Source organism: Sinocyclocheilus anshuiensis, unplaced genomic scaffold (assembly GCF_001515605.1).
Source record: "Sinocyclocheilus anshuiensis isolate Anshui unplaced genomic scaffold, SAMN03320099.WGS_v1.1 scaffold1127, whole genome shotgun sequence".
In the NCBI taxonomy this organism is placed as follows: Eukaryota; Metazoa; Chordata; class Actinopteri; order Cypriniformes; family Cyprinidae; genus Sinocyclocheilus; species Sinocyclocheilus anshuiensis.
In genome coordinates this window covers 649,390-669,411 of record NW_015546115.1, presented here as the reverse complement: position 1 = coordinate 669,411, position 20,022 = coordinate 649,390, and the positions used below count along the sequence as shown (strand labels likewise).

The window sequence follows — 20,022 nt, the reverse complement described above, 5'->3', positions numbered from 1 at the left end:
AAAAATTAAACATGCTAGTCTTTCTGTCGTGATGTCGTGAAGCATCGCAGACGCGGAATCGGTTGTCGTCCACTATAACACACTACACAAGCTGAAACGATGGAATCTTGCGTCCCGACGCCCATTGTCGTTTACGAATCCCCACGACACCCTACGTCAAGCAAATTGTGGCAAAATCGGGCTAAAATCGTGTAGTCTGAACCGGGCATTAGTTTGTGCTGTCTGAGACCTCTGAGTCACTCATAGTACGTGCCTATATCGTGCGCTATATCGAAAATTTTTTCTATCTATATCGAAGAAGGTGTACCGTCGATAAATATCGATACCGTTTTATCGCCCAGGCCTACTATATACTGTATGAAATATATATATATATATATATATTACGTGGAGGATGTTTTCTCCATCCACAGGCTCAGGAGGAAATTCAGTCGCGTCCCACTCACGCAATCTCGCTGACCCAAAGCCACGCCCCCATGCAGAATAAACCCGCCCACCAGCCCTCCGGCTCTGCTCCGAACCCAGACGCCATTCAGAGGAAGAGGCTGGTGTCCACCGTCGACGATTTCACAGACTTTGTCTAGCGAGAGACCAGTGACGTGTTTCTGAGACCGAGAGACGCTGCGTTCCCATCAGTCCAGACAAACCAGGCCACTCCTGAAGGCAGAGGGCAGTGAGGTTTGGTGTTAGTAACATTTGATCACTTTTAATACAACCCAGTGTGCCACAGGAAGTAAGAGATCCGCTCAGCCTCACTCAACGCTGCGACTGCATGAATGAATTTCACAAAGCGCTGCTCCGACTGCTGACAGATGGATGTAAACCCATGCACTGGCATTATCAGCAGCCGTTTTTAGCAGTACGACTAAATTGCACATGATTAACACGCTTTCCTGTCTCTGCCCATCTTCATTCATCCACGTTTCTTTCTCTAGAGCAAACTTGTGTTGTTCACACACTCATTTTCTCTTGTTGTTTTTCTCTGAATATATGAAAATGGTCTGTGATATTAACCGTCCTACCGTTTTGCTTGGATCCTGTCGTTTCCTTTGTGTGTGTGATGGTTATTGCTTATCTAATGAGTTTCTAATAGAACAACAGATTCGCAGAACAACAGCTAGTACGGTAAACCGCATCAGAAGTGTGTGCATGTGTGCGCTTCGCTACCAAATAAAACACTGAAATTTGCAAATCCTGCTGTTGTTCAGAGTCTACTTTCACTCTTGAGTAAAACCTCTGTATACTTCTGTCATCATTTACTGTCTAAATCTTGTGTATGCCTGTGTATTGTGTAAATGAACTTTATAAAGGCAATATTGAGGAGTTGATTATTTTTATTTATAGCACCTTTCTAAAACGCAAAACTCAACTCGGATACATCTAGGGCTTTTCACACTTGAAATAGTTATAACCCTGGCTTTTTTTTTCATGTTTAACACTACTCATTACCCCGAGTTAACAACTAAACCTAGGTTTAATTGTTGCTGCTGAGAAACCCAGAAATGTGAAAAAGGTCAGTTGGGTAAATGGGAGACTACATAAGATATATTTTTGAGTTCCCATTTGCTCAAATAGCAACAGAAAAACTCCACATTATTGTTTTCACGACTTCCCAATAAGAGGAAAACAAGAGAGACTAACGGCAGTCAGAAGAAAACACGATGTAAAAATGTACCTTCACTCCTGTATGAGACGCGGTATAATGAAAGCCCGTTAACGCCACTGAATAAAAATAAAAAAGGTAATTGCAACTTTTTGTCTCACAATTCAGATTTTTTTTTCTCAGAATTGCGTCATATAAACTCGCAGTTCTGACTTTTCTTCTTGCAATTGCAAATTTGTATAAATTGCGAGATGTAAACTCGAAATTGTGAGAAAAAAGTCGCAATTACCTTTTTAATTTTGTTTATTCTGTCCAAACGGGCTCCTATACTGCATTATCCTTAAGGTAGTTTTAAATGTTGTTTTTTTGTAGTTTGATGCGAAGTACTATACGAAGTGTTATAAATGTTTTAAAAATTGTGTGTACATTTATAACACCTCGTATTGTACTTCGCGTTAGTGTTATAAATGTACACACAATTTTTGAAACATTTAAGTATAAAAAAAGACTGGGTGGTTTTGGTATGCTGATGACCGTTAAAACGCGTCATCACGGTCTGAAAAAGGTTTGCGTTGCATTGATTGGACGAACGCAGCACGTGATCTTTAACGGCTCTAGCATAGCGCCTCATCATATTATATACTAGCGACTGCATCTAGTTTTTCCTGAGTGGACTTTTCTAACTCATTTTCACTGTCACCATTTGATATTTTCATTTGGTATTGAGTATTTATATAACGCACGTTGTTTCCGTGACTGTCCACGTGAATATGGGTGTCTGTTGCTAAGCATCTAGTCATAAAATCTTTTCAAACTGTACAAGTTTGGCAGAGCAAAAAAATCCCTTATTTTGCTCTTTTAAGGTAAAAGTAAATTACCGTAATTAATTAATCATGCGCTACACTCAACACTGTCTGTTAATTTAAACATTAGAAGGCCTCATTTTATTGTCCTCATTTGTAAGTCGCTTTGGATAAAAGTGTCTGCTAAATGACTAAATGTAAATGTAAGTCAAAAGATAGTGTTAGGTGGAGACGAGTTTTTAGTTGTGTAGAATGGTGAATCAATATCTTGAAACGAAGCCCCACAGGAACCACAGACACTCAGCTGTCAGACTCTTTATTTGACTTTGTCAAGTGCAAAAGCATGTAAAGCGAAGTGCTACAACGTTACAAGTACAACAGCACAATTCAACACGAAATGTCAAACCTGCAATCAACACATTACTGCACCTTCAGCATTTAATACCAAAAAAGACTTTACAATATTGCATGCAAGTATGTTTTGGCACTTGTGACTGGTTTGAAATGGCAGACATTATTTTTTTTTTTCTGACAAAAAGTAAGAAATATTTTAGCGGCAATACTATCCTGCAAAGAACTACTAAAAAGCCATTATATTTTAAAATGACTGCTTGTGCTGTGTGTAGTTCTGTTGGAAATAGCAATGCTTTCATACCTTTTTTGGGTCTTATTTTTTCCTTTGGCCAAAGCATTTGTGTGAAATGATTGTGCATACTGCGATCCATTTTGTGTACTGAAATTTCTACTCAGTGCGGTTAAGGCAAACGAGATTAAAACAATGCAATCAAACTCGAATACAATATTTACATCAGGGCACACCAATATGTACAGATAAACATGACCTTTCTAAACCTCATCTGGAATGGCCTGAATAAGAACGTTACTGTAGTGGAAGTGACCTTTGACAGAATCAAAACTCCCTGTAGTGGATATTTTCGAGTGCTTAAGCTAATCATCAAATCACTCTCAACTACTCTAATTTCAATATATGAGACCTTAATACATGTATTGTTTAAAGCGGAAAACAACAAAAAAACTAAAAATCCTAGTTTGGGTTTTTAAAAAGAGGGTCCCTGAGCATCATCACGGTAAATACCAATGTAGTACTTCACAAGAGACAAAATCAACACATTGTAGAAACAAATACATGAAAATTAATGGTAATTAATATCCTGATGCAGCTTGTGTATAATACTCAAAGAGAATAGTTCTAGAAAGTTGTATGTGAAGAAATAGTACATACTAGTTTAAATATGGCAAAGCACTAAAGCTTGACATTGCAATAAAGTGCTAAGTTCAAAAGAAACAAGTTTATTTCTTACTTGAGTTGCAAGCTTTGGCAAAATTATACGGAGAGTAATGCTGTTGTAACTATCTCTTATGTTCATACCAAGCTTATTTTATTATTTCTGCAAAACATTTTCCATAACACATTCAAATTAAATCACACCGATGCCATCACAATCATTCATATTAAAACATCAATACAAAGTGCTTTTTAAATTAAATTCAAAACATCATAGAAGGCAGCAACAAACACACTTCCATTTATCATAAGCTGGTTTTTCATTCATTAACAAACTACTTAATAACAACTACTTAACAATAATAATGCTTTATGGAACATCGCTTTTACCTGCTGGAATAACAAATCCCCATACAGAGAATTCTGGGAGTTGTGCTTGAATGAGGGACGTACCTTTGTCTTAATTCTGTCTCAACTTTTTCCTTACTTCATCTAACATTTCATGTCCTACTATTACGTTATCCCAAATTTTTGGTCTCCCTTTAAATTCACACTTTCTGACATGCTTTCCCTTCTCTGTTTTCCTTCTAATTTCATCTTCTCTCACTCGCCCTCTGGTCCGTTTCGCTCTGAGAAACCTCTGAATGGAGCTCTGTGGGAGCAATTATGTCAGAGAAATATATTTGAAATCCTGAGGATTACTAGTTGTTTAGCACCCTGATGGCCTCTTCAGAAGTATGTGAGTGTATAAGTGTAAGTGGGTAAATTGTAAAAGTTCATATATTTTCTGATATGTTTTTGTGTCTATTTTTCGCAAAATGCCATTATATTAAGAAGCATGAATTATGCATAAGTACCTCGAAGCATAGCTCTAATATTTATGTAATCGCATCAAATATGTACCTGCAATCTGGGTGTTTGTGTCTGTATGTGTGCGAGTTTATCAGTGTGAGCCCTTTTCGAATAAGCTGTGCCTATTCTGCATCAATGGGCGATACATATACCCATGACCTTAAGATAGCTTCCTTTAACAACACAAAAAAGAACGTTTCATCAAACATTGTACAACAAATACCATCAAGCTTTAGCCATCCTGCATCAACAGGCTTGCTGTTGTAGTCCTTCATTGTCTCTTTCAAGAGTTTGTTTTGTTGTTGCGACAGCACAAGGTGTGCTCTTGTCGGTTTCAACCCAGTTGACCACCAGGGTCAAGAGGTTGGACTTGAGGTCACTGCAAGTGGGGAAGGAAAAGGGCAACTTGCATCAACTGGAACTTCTTGAGGATTGTAGAAACCATGGTGACCTGCACCCAGTTTCCATCTTGAGACTTTTAGTAAGGCATTACAAATCAAAAGACTTGTGGGTTTGAACTTAAGGCTATGGTGTATTATTTGGTTTTAAGCAACTTTTATTGCTTTTGCTCTTCTTGAGGGCCTGGTTACAAAACCTGCTGTCACCAGGTCCTCCTTTCTTCATGAAATGCTGTAACCCTTGAGCTTCAACGTTCCTCGAGTTCCTAAGCCTTACAACTCAATTCCAAATCCTTGCCTGTACTTGTCTACTGACTGGTGGAACCTTGGGGTCTCAAGGTTTGGGGTGTCCTGAGATAGGTCTGTCTGTGTTGGGGTGCACCTTATTTTTAAGTGGGGGAGGTTTGTGCTTGCGTTTGCGGGTGGGATTCGTAGTAGTGTGTGCAGGGTGCCGGAACACGCTGGAGGGAAGGTTCTCGCTGTTGGTGGGAGAAATCCACTCATGGGAGCGAGGGATCGGTACAGGGGTAGTTATGGCAGAAACAGGAGCAGTTGAGGAAGCAGATGCTGGAGTGGGAACAGGGGTAGGGATGGGTTTGTTGGCACAGCCAGCAACCTCAGATTCCCTTTGGAAATTTGGGTCTACCTTGTTGGAGGTTCCTTTTACTTTATGAGAAGCCTTGTCAGCCTTTTGGCCTCTAGGTTGACTACTGTCCCCCTCAGGTGGACTTGCTTTGAGGGGACCCGAGTCCGCCTTGCGAGGGCCTTTCTCAGTCTTGTCAACATCTACCACCTCGGTACTAGGGGTTTCTTGAGTCTTTTGGACACTATTGGTCCTGTGGGGACTCAAGTCCGTCTTATTGAGGCTTGTGGGAAGAGCACTTGTGATTTGTGAGAACTTCTCTGATTTCCTTGACCTTCGATCTCTCTTGTGAGGATTTCTCTCGGATGCAGGTGCACTTATTACAGTTCTCAGGGGAGATTGTGCCACTTGTGTACTCCTGTCTGTCCCCTTGTATCTATGTCTCTTCTGTCCTGCAGACTCCAGACTTCTGTGGCGGTGTACCCCTCTTCCCCGTCCTCTACTCTTCCTCAGCAGTCTCTCTAGGTGGCACTCTGTTCGATACAGTTCCTCTGTGGCGTGGGTTACCCGGTCCAGCTGCAGAAGCAAAGCATCGAATGCTGGGAGGATTCTGCGGAGTGTTGCCTCCATCTCAGCTCTCTCTTTCCAGCCTTGGCCTCCAACTATCACCCCAAGACCTAAAGTGAGGCCAAGTCCTAGACCTGGGGCTTCAGCCAAACTGCAAGGGCTGCTGGATGTGGGACGCCAGGAGGCCTCAGATCCTCCGTCAATGCTGTCGGGAGTTGGGGGAGCCTCAGGAGTGTCCAGAGGAGGAAGACACAAGGACTTGCAGTCACTAGTTGAAGAGGAACGTGAAGGAGGGAGCTCCATACCCTCAAACCGCACCTTGTGCCGGAACTGTTGGGGAAGAAAGGGATAATGGGTCAAGAGAAGGTGGTGGTAATTTAAAGGACAAAGGCATGCGATGAAGGTTTAATCTGGAGGACATGTGACTCAACATACTAGAGAGTAGGTAAGAAGCAAGTACTCATTTATCCAAAGCAACTTACTGAATAATTTTCTAAAGACAATCCCCTGGGAACAACCCAGGGTAAGAACCCAGTGGTAACAGCTCATGGCTCGTTCTTTGGAGTGTTTGACCAGCAACCATTTACTCACCCTGAGCTTTAGCCATACCCAAAGTTACTAAGATTCTGCTTTATCAAGACAATGCAAATTGCTTTGGATTAAAACCCTCTACAAATATACTACCAATATATGGAAGGGAAAATGGGATCAATTGAGCTATTCAATTTTGGTAAAAAAAAAACCAAAAAGATACATGCTAGAAGACCTAATTCTTGACATGCTACATTGGTAACACCTTTCTTTTGACAAAAGGGCAGGGAATCTTGAGTATTATGGAAGAACACAGACCTCTTTAGCACGGCTGAGCCCCATCCACATTTTGAGGCGTCGCAGGAACAACTCCACCATTTCATAGTCCTGCAGGTCAACGGCTGGACGGTACAGTTCCGCCCTTGCCCGACGATAGTTCCTTAGCAATGGCGAGATCAAAAGCCACAGCAAAACTAGTCGGAGGAGAGTGAAGCTAATGTAGAAGATGAAACAGGAAGCAGAACATGGAGAGGAGCCACTGTCCGGTCGCCATGACAACAGTCCACGCCCATTAGAGCCTAGTAACTTCAAGCAAGTAGAGCTAACAGTTCCGTGGCCCTCCATGACAGAGTGGAAAAGCTAGAGGGGAGAAATAAAAGATAGTACTTGTCTTAAGATTTTGCTAAACTTTTTTTTTATTTTTTATACATAGTTCTGGACTAAATCCAGAAAATAAGTATTCAAGTTATTGATCAGAACAGACTGCTTTTAAGAGATATAAAATGTTCACTAATGGCTCATAATTGACCCATTAAATATTCTAGTTGAGTGAGGGAGATAATTTAACAGTCTCTTGTGTCCGCTTCACCATTATGTCAAAGTTTTTTTTGCACTTTCTTTATGTAAACAGCCTAGAATTTCTTGGCATTTTAATTTAATAATTCAGGATTAAGGAAGGGTGGTGTGTTCAGATCCAAACACAAACATGCGTATACAAATGAGTACTTATGTAAACAGCCTAGAATTTCTTGGCATTTTAATTTAATAATTGAGGATTAAGGAAGGGTGGTGTGTTCAGATCCAAACACAAACATGCGTATACAAATGAGTATACAGGCACAGACAACTGAACCCACAATATGGTCATCGGTGAATTGTTAAGAAGTTGCTAGGGCACTGTTATGTGGTTGTTGAAGTGATGGTTGCTTACTGGCCCAAGTTAAAAAACCCCAACCCCAAATCTCTATAATATTCTGGTCTATGGGATTTTGCACCTTCTTTAAAAATTAAAAGCACAACTCTCCTTAGCAAGCCACATGAAGAAGCTATGCCCTGATGTTTAATAGATTCGTTTTGTGTGTTTGCTCAAATCCCTCTGTATGAGTAACAGCAATGGTGACGCTTGGCTTAACAAACAACTAATAACAATACCCAGTTTATACACAAGGTCACTTCAGCATGCCAAGTTTTACAGGAAAATGTAGGAAATTTGTAATTCAGGCAGAGTCAAGGTCCTCGTACACTCAGATATGTACATAGTTAAAAGACACGGACATTCAGTTCAGATAAATAATTGGCTGACGTCAAGGAGATGTGCTGCTTTTATGAACTCACGTCCTTTATGCATCTAATAAATGTCTTTAATTATACTCGTTTCCTCTGCATTAGTAGGAAATTTGTTGATGCGCGTAGGTCACCGGTATAATCATGACGAAATGCATTATTCATTTTCCAGAAAAAACACTTGACAGGTTTGTGTTTACCAAGGAACCATGAGTCCATGTGGTTTAAATCATTTTGCAGATGGTGTGTGTGTGTGTACTAACCAGGTGTCCGGTGTGTGAGTATGCCAACAGGAACACGAGTAGAGTGACTGCAACTGTCAGCAGCTCCCAGAAAGATCTCCTTAGCGTTCTCCCGAAAACCCCCCATTCTCTCATGAAACGCAGCTGGTGTGATGCCTAAAAAGAGATAAATGAAGTGAGTGATAAATAATGCCTCGCCAGTTTGTATTTTCATATCATTAATTATTGCAGAATTATTTAAGATTTTTTGACTGTACTAAAGCATAAAAATACTAGGGCTGAGGAAATAAATCAATGCATCGCGAATCGAGAAATTCTGCATCGATTCTGAGATTTTCCAAATGCATCGCGTTTCTCTCTCGAATTGATTCTGAGCTTAGGTTTTAACAGAAGATGGCACTGCATGCTTTAGAAACAGCCGTACTCTGCAAACTGCTTGCTTCCTGTTCCTTACACACTCTTGAACCTAAAATAATCATTCATAAAGTTTGAAAAGTTTGAAGCTAATCACAAGGGTTTTTACAGTGAGCTGTTTACATTAATCTGGCGTCATAAAAGCATTCTGAGCCCAGGTGTAATTACATGACTCAGCTGAACGCACAAGCGCGCTTCTTCATGAGCATTTCTTCATGAGAGTGCGGTTAAAAACTACAGTAGTCAACATTTGAAGTGGATCAAAAAAGTTCATCAAAGTTGTTCTAAGATAAGAACACATTTTGGTTTTAGGACAACTTTGATGAAAGATTTTGATGCACTTCAAATGTTGACTACTGTAGATCAAAGTCTACTGTTAAAAACTAAGCTCAGAATCAATTCCAGAGAGAATCGCGATGCATTCAGAATCGATCAATGAAGCCCTAAAAAAACACCATAATATGTTTGCAGACATTTAGGAGACCTGCTAAATTCACATACTTGTTTTGCTGAAAAACAACGCAACAGCCAGTTATTCTACTTTGAAATGTACGTTCTGTGTCGGAATGTCTGTTTTTGTTGTGGTCTCTGTGATTTCACCCACTGCCAATTTACCCAGTAGTATTTCGACACACCGGGTTGCCAGTTGGCGGAAAACACTGCGTACTGCAGCCATGGAAGCCAGCAAACGAACTGGGTCAGAAACTGCAGATTCTACCCAACCTAAAAAGCCTCAGCATCCATCTGTTCCATTGTTAATTGCACTCGTTCTTCTTGCGTGCGCTCAATCTGGCAACCCACATGAGCATCGAGCCCGAGTAGGAGGGGCAGGAGAAACAACTCCCTCCAATATTCTGAATTTGGACTGGACTGCTAGCTGTCAATATTATATACAGAACCTTTAAATATTTAGTGATGTCTGGCCTGATGTATACAGGAGAAGAACTTGAGGTGGGAATTTATGACTTTGCAGATGTGTGTTTAGCATTCATTTAGTTGTCCCGAACAAACTAATTAACAGGACAATCCCGCTGGCATAACCTGAGGTTAAGTGCCTTGCTCAAGGGCACAATGGTTAATTCTTTTAGTTATCAGTTCTTAACTTCATCTAGTACACCATCTCACACTATTCCATATTTATAAGCACTTGAAAAAAATTATAGTAGAGACTTCGCTACACCATTTATTAAGGCGTGGCATTCTGCAGCTCCAACTGTAGAGCATGTTTCTAACAATGCCAAAGTTATGGGTTTGATTGCCATTTGCTCACCTTGAGAACCAGTAGGAGGAGCAGAGTCGCGCTGAGTTGGGTCAGAACCTGGTTCTGCTGAGCCAGAGGAAAGAAGTCCGTAAAAGTGTCCCGTTTTTGTAGAAATGACCCCCATTGGTGGGCGGAGAGTACAGAGCGGCTCAGGTGTAGCGAGGCAACACAAATCGCCAACAGCAGACTGCAAACACTTGCTACGTTCCACAAACGCAGGAAATAGCCACGCCCCTGTTTCCAAGCAACCGCGCTCTCACGTACAGAGAAATAGATCACGAAGACCAGCAGGAGGAGCTGTGAGAGAAAGAAAGAACTTAATGAACCTCTGCCTTTGTTCAGACGGCAAAAAAATAACTGAAATAATAGGATCAGCTTTCAAAAGTGTTTTGCGATTGGCTGATGTTACCGTGAGGAACAGCGGCAGGTTCATGCCGTGACTGAGTGTGTGGAGGCTGCAGGTTTTGAGATCCAGACTAAACTGAGCATGCTCAGATACAGGAAACTCCAGCAGGAACGTGAAGACGGCCAACAGATCGGTGTTGATGTTATAGAGGGGAAACTCCACGAATAGAGCCCTGGTCCTGAACACAAAACATCAGAGGACAGTCGTTCTCAGTATCGTTCCCTCCAGTCTATTAGACTACAGGAAAATAAAATACTGTAGTAATTTAATAATTGAGAAAACAATAATAAAAAATCGATTTAATATAATATAATAAAACATGTTTTACAATATCTCCTTAGCCTTAATATATATATATATGCGTGACCCTAGAGCACAAAACCAGTCTTAAGTAGCACGGGCATATTTGTTTAAAAAATCGATTTAATATAATATAATAAAACATGTTTTACAATATCTCCTTAGCCTTAATATATATATATATGCGTGACCCTGGAGCACAAAACCAGTCTTAAGTAGCACGGGCATATTTGTTGCAATAGCCAAAAATACATTGTATGGGTCAAAATTATTGATTTTTCTTTTATGCCAAAAATCATTAGGATATTAAGTAAAGATCATGTTCCATGAAGATATTTTGTACATTTCCTACTGTAAATATATCGAAACTTAATTTTTGATTAGTAATATGCATTGCTAAGAACTTAATTTGGACAACTTTAAAGGCGATTTTCTCAATATTTAGATTTTTTTGCACCCTCAGATTCCAGATTTTCAAATAGTTGTATCTCGGCCAAATATTGTCCTATCCTAACAAACCATACATCAATGGAAAGCTTATGTATTCAGCTTTCAGATGATGTATAAATCTCAATTTAAAAAAATTGACCCTTATGACTGGTTTTGTGGTCCAGGGTCACATATATATATATTAAAAATAATAAAAATTTTTACATTTTTAAATCTTTAAATAAAGCAATGAATTATGACATGCCTAAACAAGAACAAAAAAATCATCTAATCTAATGTAATACAATATAATATAAAAATATACATTTTGCTTATCAATCTGGTAATCAAAAATGTATTTAATTAATAAAAACAAATAATTTATTCGAAAATATTAAATAATATATCTGATAATCTAGCAATTATTAAGTTATTTTCATTAGGTAATAATTTCACGACTGATAAATGGTAATACATTTTGAGCTCAGTTTTGAGAAGCCAACTGTTGTTCTTTTTTTGATTTGATCAATTTCCTAAAAGGCCTATTGTGTGGTGCAAATGAGTGTGCAATAAATAGTCAATATAAAACAAGTTCCCTCCAAAACAACTTCCTCCTTCTACAGTCTTTTGTTGAGCATCTCCTCACTAACTGATTAGTATGCATTGGCTGTATATATCAGTGTCTGTGTGTGAGTTTATACTCACAGTGGGTCGAGCCACTGGTGTGTGTTGAGTTGTTTGATCACAGCTCTGGAGTCCTGCATGGTCCTGCTGAGATCCTGCACAAATCCAGCGCTGCTGTAGACAGACACCTGACCCCAGTGCCACACACTGTACACACATCAAACCTTCATGAGAATCTCACTGACATGCGGACGAGGCTCCAGAGCAGAGGAGAAAACAAAGACAACCTCTGAGCCAGAAGACATGATCCAAGATCAACCTGGGTCATGATTAATTCAGCTAGAGATCTGTACAGACTGAACGCACACTGATCCAGGAGCCTGACGGCCTCCAGTTTAGTTGACCCTTGTATTCCAGAACAAAAAACCAAGAGATCAAAAGCCAAATTTGGATGACAACAGTTATACAAGTGGTGTCATGGAAGAACAAAGCTTCTTTAATCTTGTAGATTAAATTGCCTTGCCAGTTGAAATTCACCCTTTTCCCCAAACCATCCTATGGTTTGCACAGGAGCTTCAACTCACAACTGACATTTCACTCTCCTGTGTAATGAATCCTGGGATTTTCAGTTTGGCTGATAAAAGAAGACAAATGCATCATGTGACTCTCACCCGCTGCTCTGAGCTGTACTGATACTCCAGTTCTGCACCAATTCTGAGGCTGACTCCGCCCATCCGGCCGGGACACACCCAAACCACGAGGCTGCTGGGAAATAGCCAATGACGGGGCATTCTGGAAGACAGCAAGAAAGATGGGGGTCAAAGTTCATGAGTGATTTGCGCTTTTATTATTTGTTTCCTAAGAATGTATCAGTGTTGGGAAGGTTACTTTGGAAATGTAACGAGTTACAGATTACAAATTACCCTATTTAAAATGTAATTATTAGAATAACTATTTCAATTACTTTAACTAACTAATCATGTAACTGATTACATTTGATTACTTTTCTAAATTTAAATTTCATTTTTTTCCCCCCGAAATTTTTCTAAACTTTTAATCATTTTGAAACATTTAAAGCAGGCGGGGTTAACCTTACAGTAGTGCTCAACACTGATGTCAGACTTTCCAAATTCTTCATCACTTGAATTAAGATTATAATAATTCAATTTTAAAGCACCGCCACTACAAAATCAGTCTTTAGCAAATCATAACAAGAAATAGTATTAATAGCTATGATACTGTTTTTGAAATCAAATCTTTGCATAGCTATGACAGGAAACACTGGCATCTAACAATGCCTTTATGAAAAAAAAAAACAGTTCATTTAAAAAATAAAACATATACATAAACCCAAATAGGAAATAAAACCGTTATCGAATGAGCATGTCATATTATGTGCCCGAAACTACTGAAACATTGGTGTCTCATGTTTTAGAGCAATCAATGCAATTTGGCAAAGAAATTAATCAAATCTGTATGTGTGAGAAAATATTCAGATGTAACCCCTTTGTAATCGTTAACATTTGCATAAGTGACAGTAATTTAATTACACATTTTTCTCAGTAACTGTAACCGATTACAGTTACATTTATTTTGTAATTAAATTACGTTGTAACTAGTAACTAGTTACTCCCCAATACTGGTTACTGCACACTTAGACAGCAAGGAGACTGATTGACATGTAAGGTCTTTTATGTTATGCCTCATACATCAACACACACACACACACACACACACACACACACACTTCTGTCAGACTGACTGCATGGAGTCTGACCCGACAGATTGGTGAACAACAGAAAAAAGACAACACGGAAAGACAAAACTCTAGTCTACATGCTCCTGTGTTTGTTGCTGGCTCAGTAACTGTAACCGATTACAGTTACATTTATTTTGTAATTAAATTATGTAATTCAGTTACATGTAACTAGTTACTCCCCAACACTGGAATGTATGTAGTGAAAATTTAAATGAACAAAGTTTGTTGGTCACTGAAGTGTATTCTGAACCTGTTACTCATCCACCTTATATGAATGTGTGTGTCTGTGAGGAAAAATCCATTTCAGTCAGACTGAAATGCTCTGAGTCTCAGTCTGACAGCTCTGCTTGAACACTCTTTGTCGTTCTCATTGTTCTCGGGAAAATGAAAGAACATTTCACCCATCTGCGAGTGCTGACCTCTTTATACCTTTTTTATGATGTTCTTTATACAGTCTTATGCAGATCCAGGAGCACAGGACCATCAAAGGTAATAAAAGCAGAAAATGAGCCGCTTTATGTACGTAATGCTTTCCTGAAACAACAATATTCTGCTTCAAACTCAGCATTTGCTCAGACACTGATGCCTTTGTTATTATTTTTTCCAACAATAATGAAAGTTAAACCCGCTAAATCCAGTGTTTATATTTTGTATAAAAAGCATATATATATATATATATATGTATAGAAAACATACATATGAATTATCCTCTAAAGAATGTGTTTCTCCATAAGTTGCTTTGAATAAATGTAAAAAATAAATAATATTACATTATATTTGTATTATATTTATATTTATTATTTATTATAATATATTATATTTATCTATATTTTTATGAAGTAGCTGTGTTTATGTGGTGGTGGAGCACCTGGCTGAGCTCTCAGCTGTCGGAGGCGGGGTCGACCTATCAGCAGGCTGCCCGTCTTCTCCATTAGGTCAGGTCCATCCAGTAACCGTGGTAACAGGGAGTCTGAGAGCCATGCCCACACATCTTCATGTCTGCAGACAGAGGATCAGACAAGTTAGAGACGCGTGTGAGTGTGTGTGTGTTACAAACGGACTGTGACGCTCAGAGAGGCTCATGGTGTGAAACAGCAGCCACCTGTCGAAAACACTACATCAACATACTGTCAGCTCACCTTCCTCTGTCTGATCTCATACATCAACACACACACACACACACACACACACACACACACTTCTGTCAGACTGACTGCATGGAGTCTGACCCGACAGATTGGTGAACAACAGAAAAAAGACAACACGGAAAGACAAAACTCTAGTCTACATGCTCCTGTGTTTGTTGCTGGACAATAGTTGTGTAATGCTAAAAGAGCTACATCTGTGTGTGTGTGTGTGTGAATGTGAGTGAGTGAGTGAGTGAGTGAGTGAGTGTGTGTGTCTGGTACCTGCTGATGTTGTTGAAGTGTTCTGTGAGGAAGTGCTCCTGCAGTTGAGTGTGAAGTCGTAGGCGATGGGCGTCTCTGGACGAGTCTGAGTAGTTGAGCAGTAAAACCACCAGCAGGAACAGCATGTAGAGCAGGAAACCCTGTCAATCCGACACAAAACATCTATTATTCAGACACCCACTCCTTCACATTCACGAGCGGCTCTGTCACCGCGGAGAGAAACACACGTCAATCACAGCTCAGACAGTCTAATGAGAAGAAGCCCGCTCCGATCCAACAGCCAATCAGAGTTTTCCTTTGTGTCCGAGAGTCAACCTCGCAATCACAGCGATGTTAATGGAGCACAGTGTGTATGGCGGCTGTCAGCCATGACAAAGATGTCCTCAATGGCTTTATAACCGGAGTTAATGCTGGAGTTGAAGCTAACAAAGGACTTCTAGGAAAACTATAGAGTTATGACAACTTTGAAGCCTTAATTCACTGTTCACTGAAATGACTTCCGTACCTTCAGCATGGTGTGCAGCAGGCGGACCTTGCGCGCCTCCTCTCGGGCCTGTGAGAGAGCGAACCCCTGCGGCGGCCTGACTCGCGGGATCCGCTGAACCACTCTCTCCACACGCGGACAGTCCACCAGAACATCCTGCTCCTCAGCTCTCAGACGACCCACGACCAGAGAGAAATACACCCCCTCCAACAACACCTGAACACACACACACACAGCAGAATCAGCCAACACAGCTGCATTTAAAACACCACTTATTTCACAATGTATCATTTGCGTCATCCACGTATGTATATGTATATAATTATACACATTAACAGATATAATTAGCTAAATTAAAATGTTCATATTTATTGATATGCACATTATCAATAATGATATATTATCAATATTCATAATAATTTATATAAATGATGAATTTATCTAATTAATCATTTTCATTTATAGATATATGATTTAAATAATAATAATAATGCATTTTTATGCATCTTTATTTGACCCTCTGACTCCAGCAATCTCTATTCTAATTCTATTCTTTAAAAAAACTTGCCCCTTTTAGACTTGCACTCTATTTATTTACTAACTGCTTGTTTTCTTTAAAAAAACAAAAAAAAACAAACTAACACTAGCTTCTCTGATCTAAGCTTGCTCTATTCTATTTCTATTCTATCTGTTTTCTTTTTTTTCCGTCTGCTGTTGTGCGTGTATGTACCTTCAGAGGTTCGAGAAGGAGGAATGACGACAGGAAACTGGCAATGCAGGAGATGAGCCACATCAGAGCCACGCCCTCGCTGAAGCTCCGCCCCAGCCACATTGATAGGCTGCTGGACAGGACAAGCCCCACCCAGCTGGCCCACAGAGCAGCCAATCCACACAGAGGAGGAAACGGCCTGAGCTTACACACATCCGTCACCACTAAGAGAGAGATACACACACACACATCGCGCAGGAGTTCAGCTGTTTGTGTCTATTTCTGAGGTAAAAGATCAGAAGAAGTGTGTGTGTGTACCTGTGCGTGAAGTAAAGGCAGTTTTGGGAGGGTCTCGTCTAAATGTTCCACACGGAACAGGTTCATTCATCTTTTGCAGTAGAATCACCTCCGTCTTATCACCGAATATACTGGAGCTAAACACAAACCACTTTCATTCAGCATGGACACATTAAACTGATCAAAAGTGAAAGTAAAGACATTCATAATGTTATAAAAGATTTCTATTTCAAATAAATGCTGTTCTTTTGAACTTTCTATTCAAAGTATCACACTTTCCACAAAAAAATGAAGTAGCAAAAACTTTCAACATATAATAATAGTAAGCACCATTATTAATAATTGAGCACAAAATGAATAATTGATCATTTAAATTGTAATAATATATCACAATATTACTGGTTTTACGGTATTTTTGATCAAAAAAAGTCAGCCATAAGACACTTTTCAAAAACATAAAAAAAACCTTTTGAACGATAGTGTATATGCTATAAAACTTGTTTAAACAGACTTTTTAATGAGGTGTTCATGCACTTGAAAGTTGATCAATGCATAATTCATGAAAGACAAAAAAAACAAAAACGTATGAGCACTGAAGAACCACCAAATTTAGGATGAATCTGATGCCATTTCATTCACATATATGCTGCACTAAATATACACAGTATAATACTGTTTTTTTTATATTATTTTATGTCCTTTATATTATTTCTATTTGAAAATTTCATTTTATGGACTCTACTACCTTTGTGTGCATCGGAAATTTCCCAGTCGATGTTAATTAAGTATTTTTTAAAATCTCAAAGCGCGGGGCCCAGTGCGAGCGCACCAGTTGCACCGCCCAAAGGACGGCCCTGTTTACAGACACTCTGAAGTGCAGATGAGAAACTGCGCGTGACTTACAGATCGCCCATGTCACTGTCCGTCTGAGACAGCAGCTGTCCATCGGCCAGAATGCGCTTGATTAGATCCTCATCTGTCAATCAAAACCAGCATCCAATCAACAACCAGCTCTATGCACTAAGTACGTACTTAAGTACTAAGTATGCAAAAATAAACAAGTACAGGAGAGGCCAGAGGCCAGCGTGTCACCTGAGGAGGAGAAGTATTTGTTCCTGTGGCTGTTGTCATAGACAGTGTCCTCCTCATCGGGACTGAAGGGAATGTCCACACCCAGATGTCTGCTGCCCTGACCTCTCTTGAGCCGAGGCGGGAACACCGGCCCCATCTCCACAGACGGGTCGGTTAACACATCCGGCCAATCACAGTCAGGAATGCTCCACCTCTGAAGACTACAGCAGAAGAACAAACTCAGAGATTCAGTCTGATTCGCGCGCTCATTTTCTCTTGTGCTGACTCACATTCAGTTGTTCATTCATTGTTATTCATTCACTCACAAACTCTTGAATCTCTGATTCATTTATACTCACTTTTTGAATCGTTCACTGAGTATTTGATTCACTTATGCTCACTTAAATTCATTCATTCATTCACTCACTCAGTAAATCACTGACTCCGATTCATTCACACTCTCACTTGATTAGTCGATCACTGAGTGTTTGATTCACTTATGCTCTCTTAATGCATCTGTTTTTTTAATCATTCACTTATTATTCAGTGAATTGCTTTTCATTCACTTTCATTTATTCAATATAATTTATGAAATACATTTATTCAACCACACATTCATTTTCACTCAGTTGTTTATATTATCAATTTTTACCCACCACCTCTGGATTATTCAACATTGTTAAAAAACTAAAAATAAATAAACAAACCCAACACATACATTACTCAATACAAGTTTATTCACTCCATTGTTATTTTATTATTTATATAATATTATAGCATGCATTAATATTTTGGAGCAGCTTTTTATTTTTAATTTTTATTCAAGTTTTAGTATTTTTGTTTAGAATTTGTATTAGTTTTTTTTCAATATTTTTATTTCAGTTTTAGTTTCAGTAATTTTAGTAAATCCAAATTTCATTTCAGTTAGATGCAAAGGCAACATTTCTAATTTAGTTTCAGCTCATCAAGTTTTTCATCTAATATTATATTTGATTTGATTTTAGCTGTATTTCAAGTAATGAAAACAAGTTTGAATAGTTTCAGTTAGGAGTAACCACAGATCGACTTTAGTCATTTGTTCATTCTCGCTCAGTTATTCAGTCTTTCATTCAGTGGTGTATTTGTGGTGTGTGCGATGTAAAGGATGTTTTGCATCCTGCAGGTCTGTGTTTAATGAGCTGTGCTTTAGCGCTTCGGTGACCTCATGCTTACCTCTTAGTGGACGGCGTGGGCAGGTCAATGTTGGTCTCCTCTGAGTATGTCTGCAGAGAGAGAGAAACAGCAGTGAGCTCATTCCTCTGCAGGTGCACAATACACTCAGTTCATCTCAGGATACGTGTTTGCTGCCGTATATATATATATATATATATATATTTGCTCCCCTCACAGTTCACGGCTGGAATCTAAATGGAGCTTCTTGTTTCAGTTTTGTACCTCATACTTCTTTAGATTGTCAGTCGGTTCATCATGTTTTGCATTTGAATAAAAAACGGCCTGGAAATGTGACATTCGGTGACGGCTGTGACAGACTCAACTGCAGCACATTCAAATGTTACGAAGACGACAAAAGCACCTTTCATTTTCAAACCATTTCATTTAGCTTGTCCTCCCCCCGCACCGCAGAGAAATGGAAACAAATCAGCTATGACTAACAAACATAATGATAAGAAGGTCTTCGTCAAGGTTTCTCTCGGCCTTTGTGTTTCTGTGCATCAGTTGGAGCATGCAAACAAAGTATTCGGCGAGAGCATTTCAATTTGCACCTCATGAAAGGTACGAGAGAAACACATCTGGGTCTCTGTCGGAATAAATACAAATACATATATTGTGTTCTCCCTTTGAATAACAGATAGACCTGCATCAGAAAATTCAAAAACAGAATAATTTACTACAATGAGAGTCGAATGAAATTCATCAATCAGGCTAATGTACACACAAGCACACACACACTTTAGCAAATACTTTTGTCCAAAGTAACTTATACTAACAATATTCATAGTACACAATGCCAGGGTTTAGTGAAGAACTAGATTATTGAAAAAGAAACTGAAATAAATAAATTATTTTAAATAAATAACTAATAATGAATAATTATAAAAAATACTTTTTATAAAAATATATAAATTAAAAACAAATTAAATAAAAAATATTTCTTAAAAGAAATATGTGAAAAATGTATGAACATATAGAAATATAAATGTAGAATATAACAAAACATAAAAATAAACATTTAAAATAAATAAATACATAAAACTAATTAAAATAAAGAAAAGGTAATTAATTAATTAAGAAATATAAAATACTTTATAATATACACTGAACAAAATTATAAACGCAACACTTTTGTTTTTGCCCCCATTTTTCATGAGCTGAACTCAAAGATCTAAGACTTTTTCTATGTACACAAAAGGCCTATTTCTCTCAAATATTGTTCACAAATCTGTCTAAATCTGTGTTAGTGAGCACTTCTC

At 38.8% G+C, this 20,022-nt stretch overlaps 2 protein-coding genes across 2 annotated transcripts in view; one reads left to right on the top strand and one right to left on the bottom strand.

Annotated features, from left to right (window-relative positions):
• tsc2 (TSC complex subunit 2) overlaps positions 1-1,192 on the top strand; it is a 49,900-nt gene extending 48,708 nt beyond the window's left edge. The window contains 1 exon segment of the mRNA XM_016502611.1: positions 414-1,192. Within this exon segment, the coding sequence (XP_016358097.1) occupies positions 414-584 (171 nt within the window). The 3' untranslated portion in view covers positions 585-1,192.
• Positions 1,193-2,708: 1,516 nt separating this feature from the next.
• Positions 2,709-20,022, bottom strand: part of LOC107700794 (polycystin-1-like) — a 103,720-nt gene continuing 86,406 nt past the window's right edge. Inside the window, exons 34-48 of the mRNA XM_016502610.1 lie at positions 18,764-18,813; positions 17,573-17,772; positions 17,384-17,456; positions 16,502-16,617; positions 16,205-16,407; positions 15,496-15,690; positions 14,991-15,130; positions 14,450-14,580; positions 12,494-12,614; positions 11,904-12,029; positions 10,473-10,647; positions 10,073-10,360; positions 8,410-8,544; positions 6,902-7,222; positions 2,709-6,382 (exon numbers count right to left, since the gene is read on the bottom strand). Of these exons, the coding sequence (XP_016358096.1) occupies positions 5,237-6,382; positions 6,902-7,222; positions 8,410-8,544; positions 10,073-10,360; positions 10,473-10,647; positions 11,904-12,029; positions 12,494-12,614; positions 14,450-14,580; positions 14,991-15,130; positions 15,496-15,690; positions 16,205-16,407; positions 16,502-16,617; positions 17,384-17,456; positions 17,573-17,772; positions 18,764-18,813 (3,420 nt within the window). The 3' untranslated portion in view covers positions 2,709-5,236. The remainder of the gene's footprint in view (positions 6,383-6,901; positions 7,223-8,409; positions 8,545-10,072; positions 10,361-10,472; positions 10,648-11,903; positions 12,030-12,493; positions 12,615-14,449; positions 14,581-14,990; positions 15,131-15,495; positions 15,691-16,204; positions 16,408-16,501; positions 16,618-17,383; positions 17,457-17,572; positions 17,773-18,763; positions 18,814-20,022) is intronic.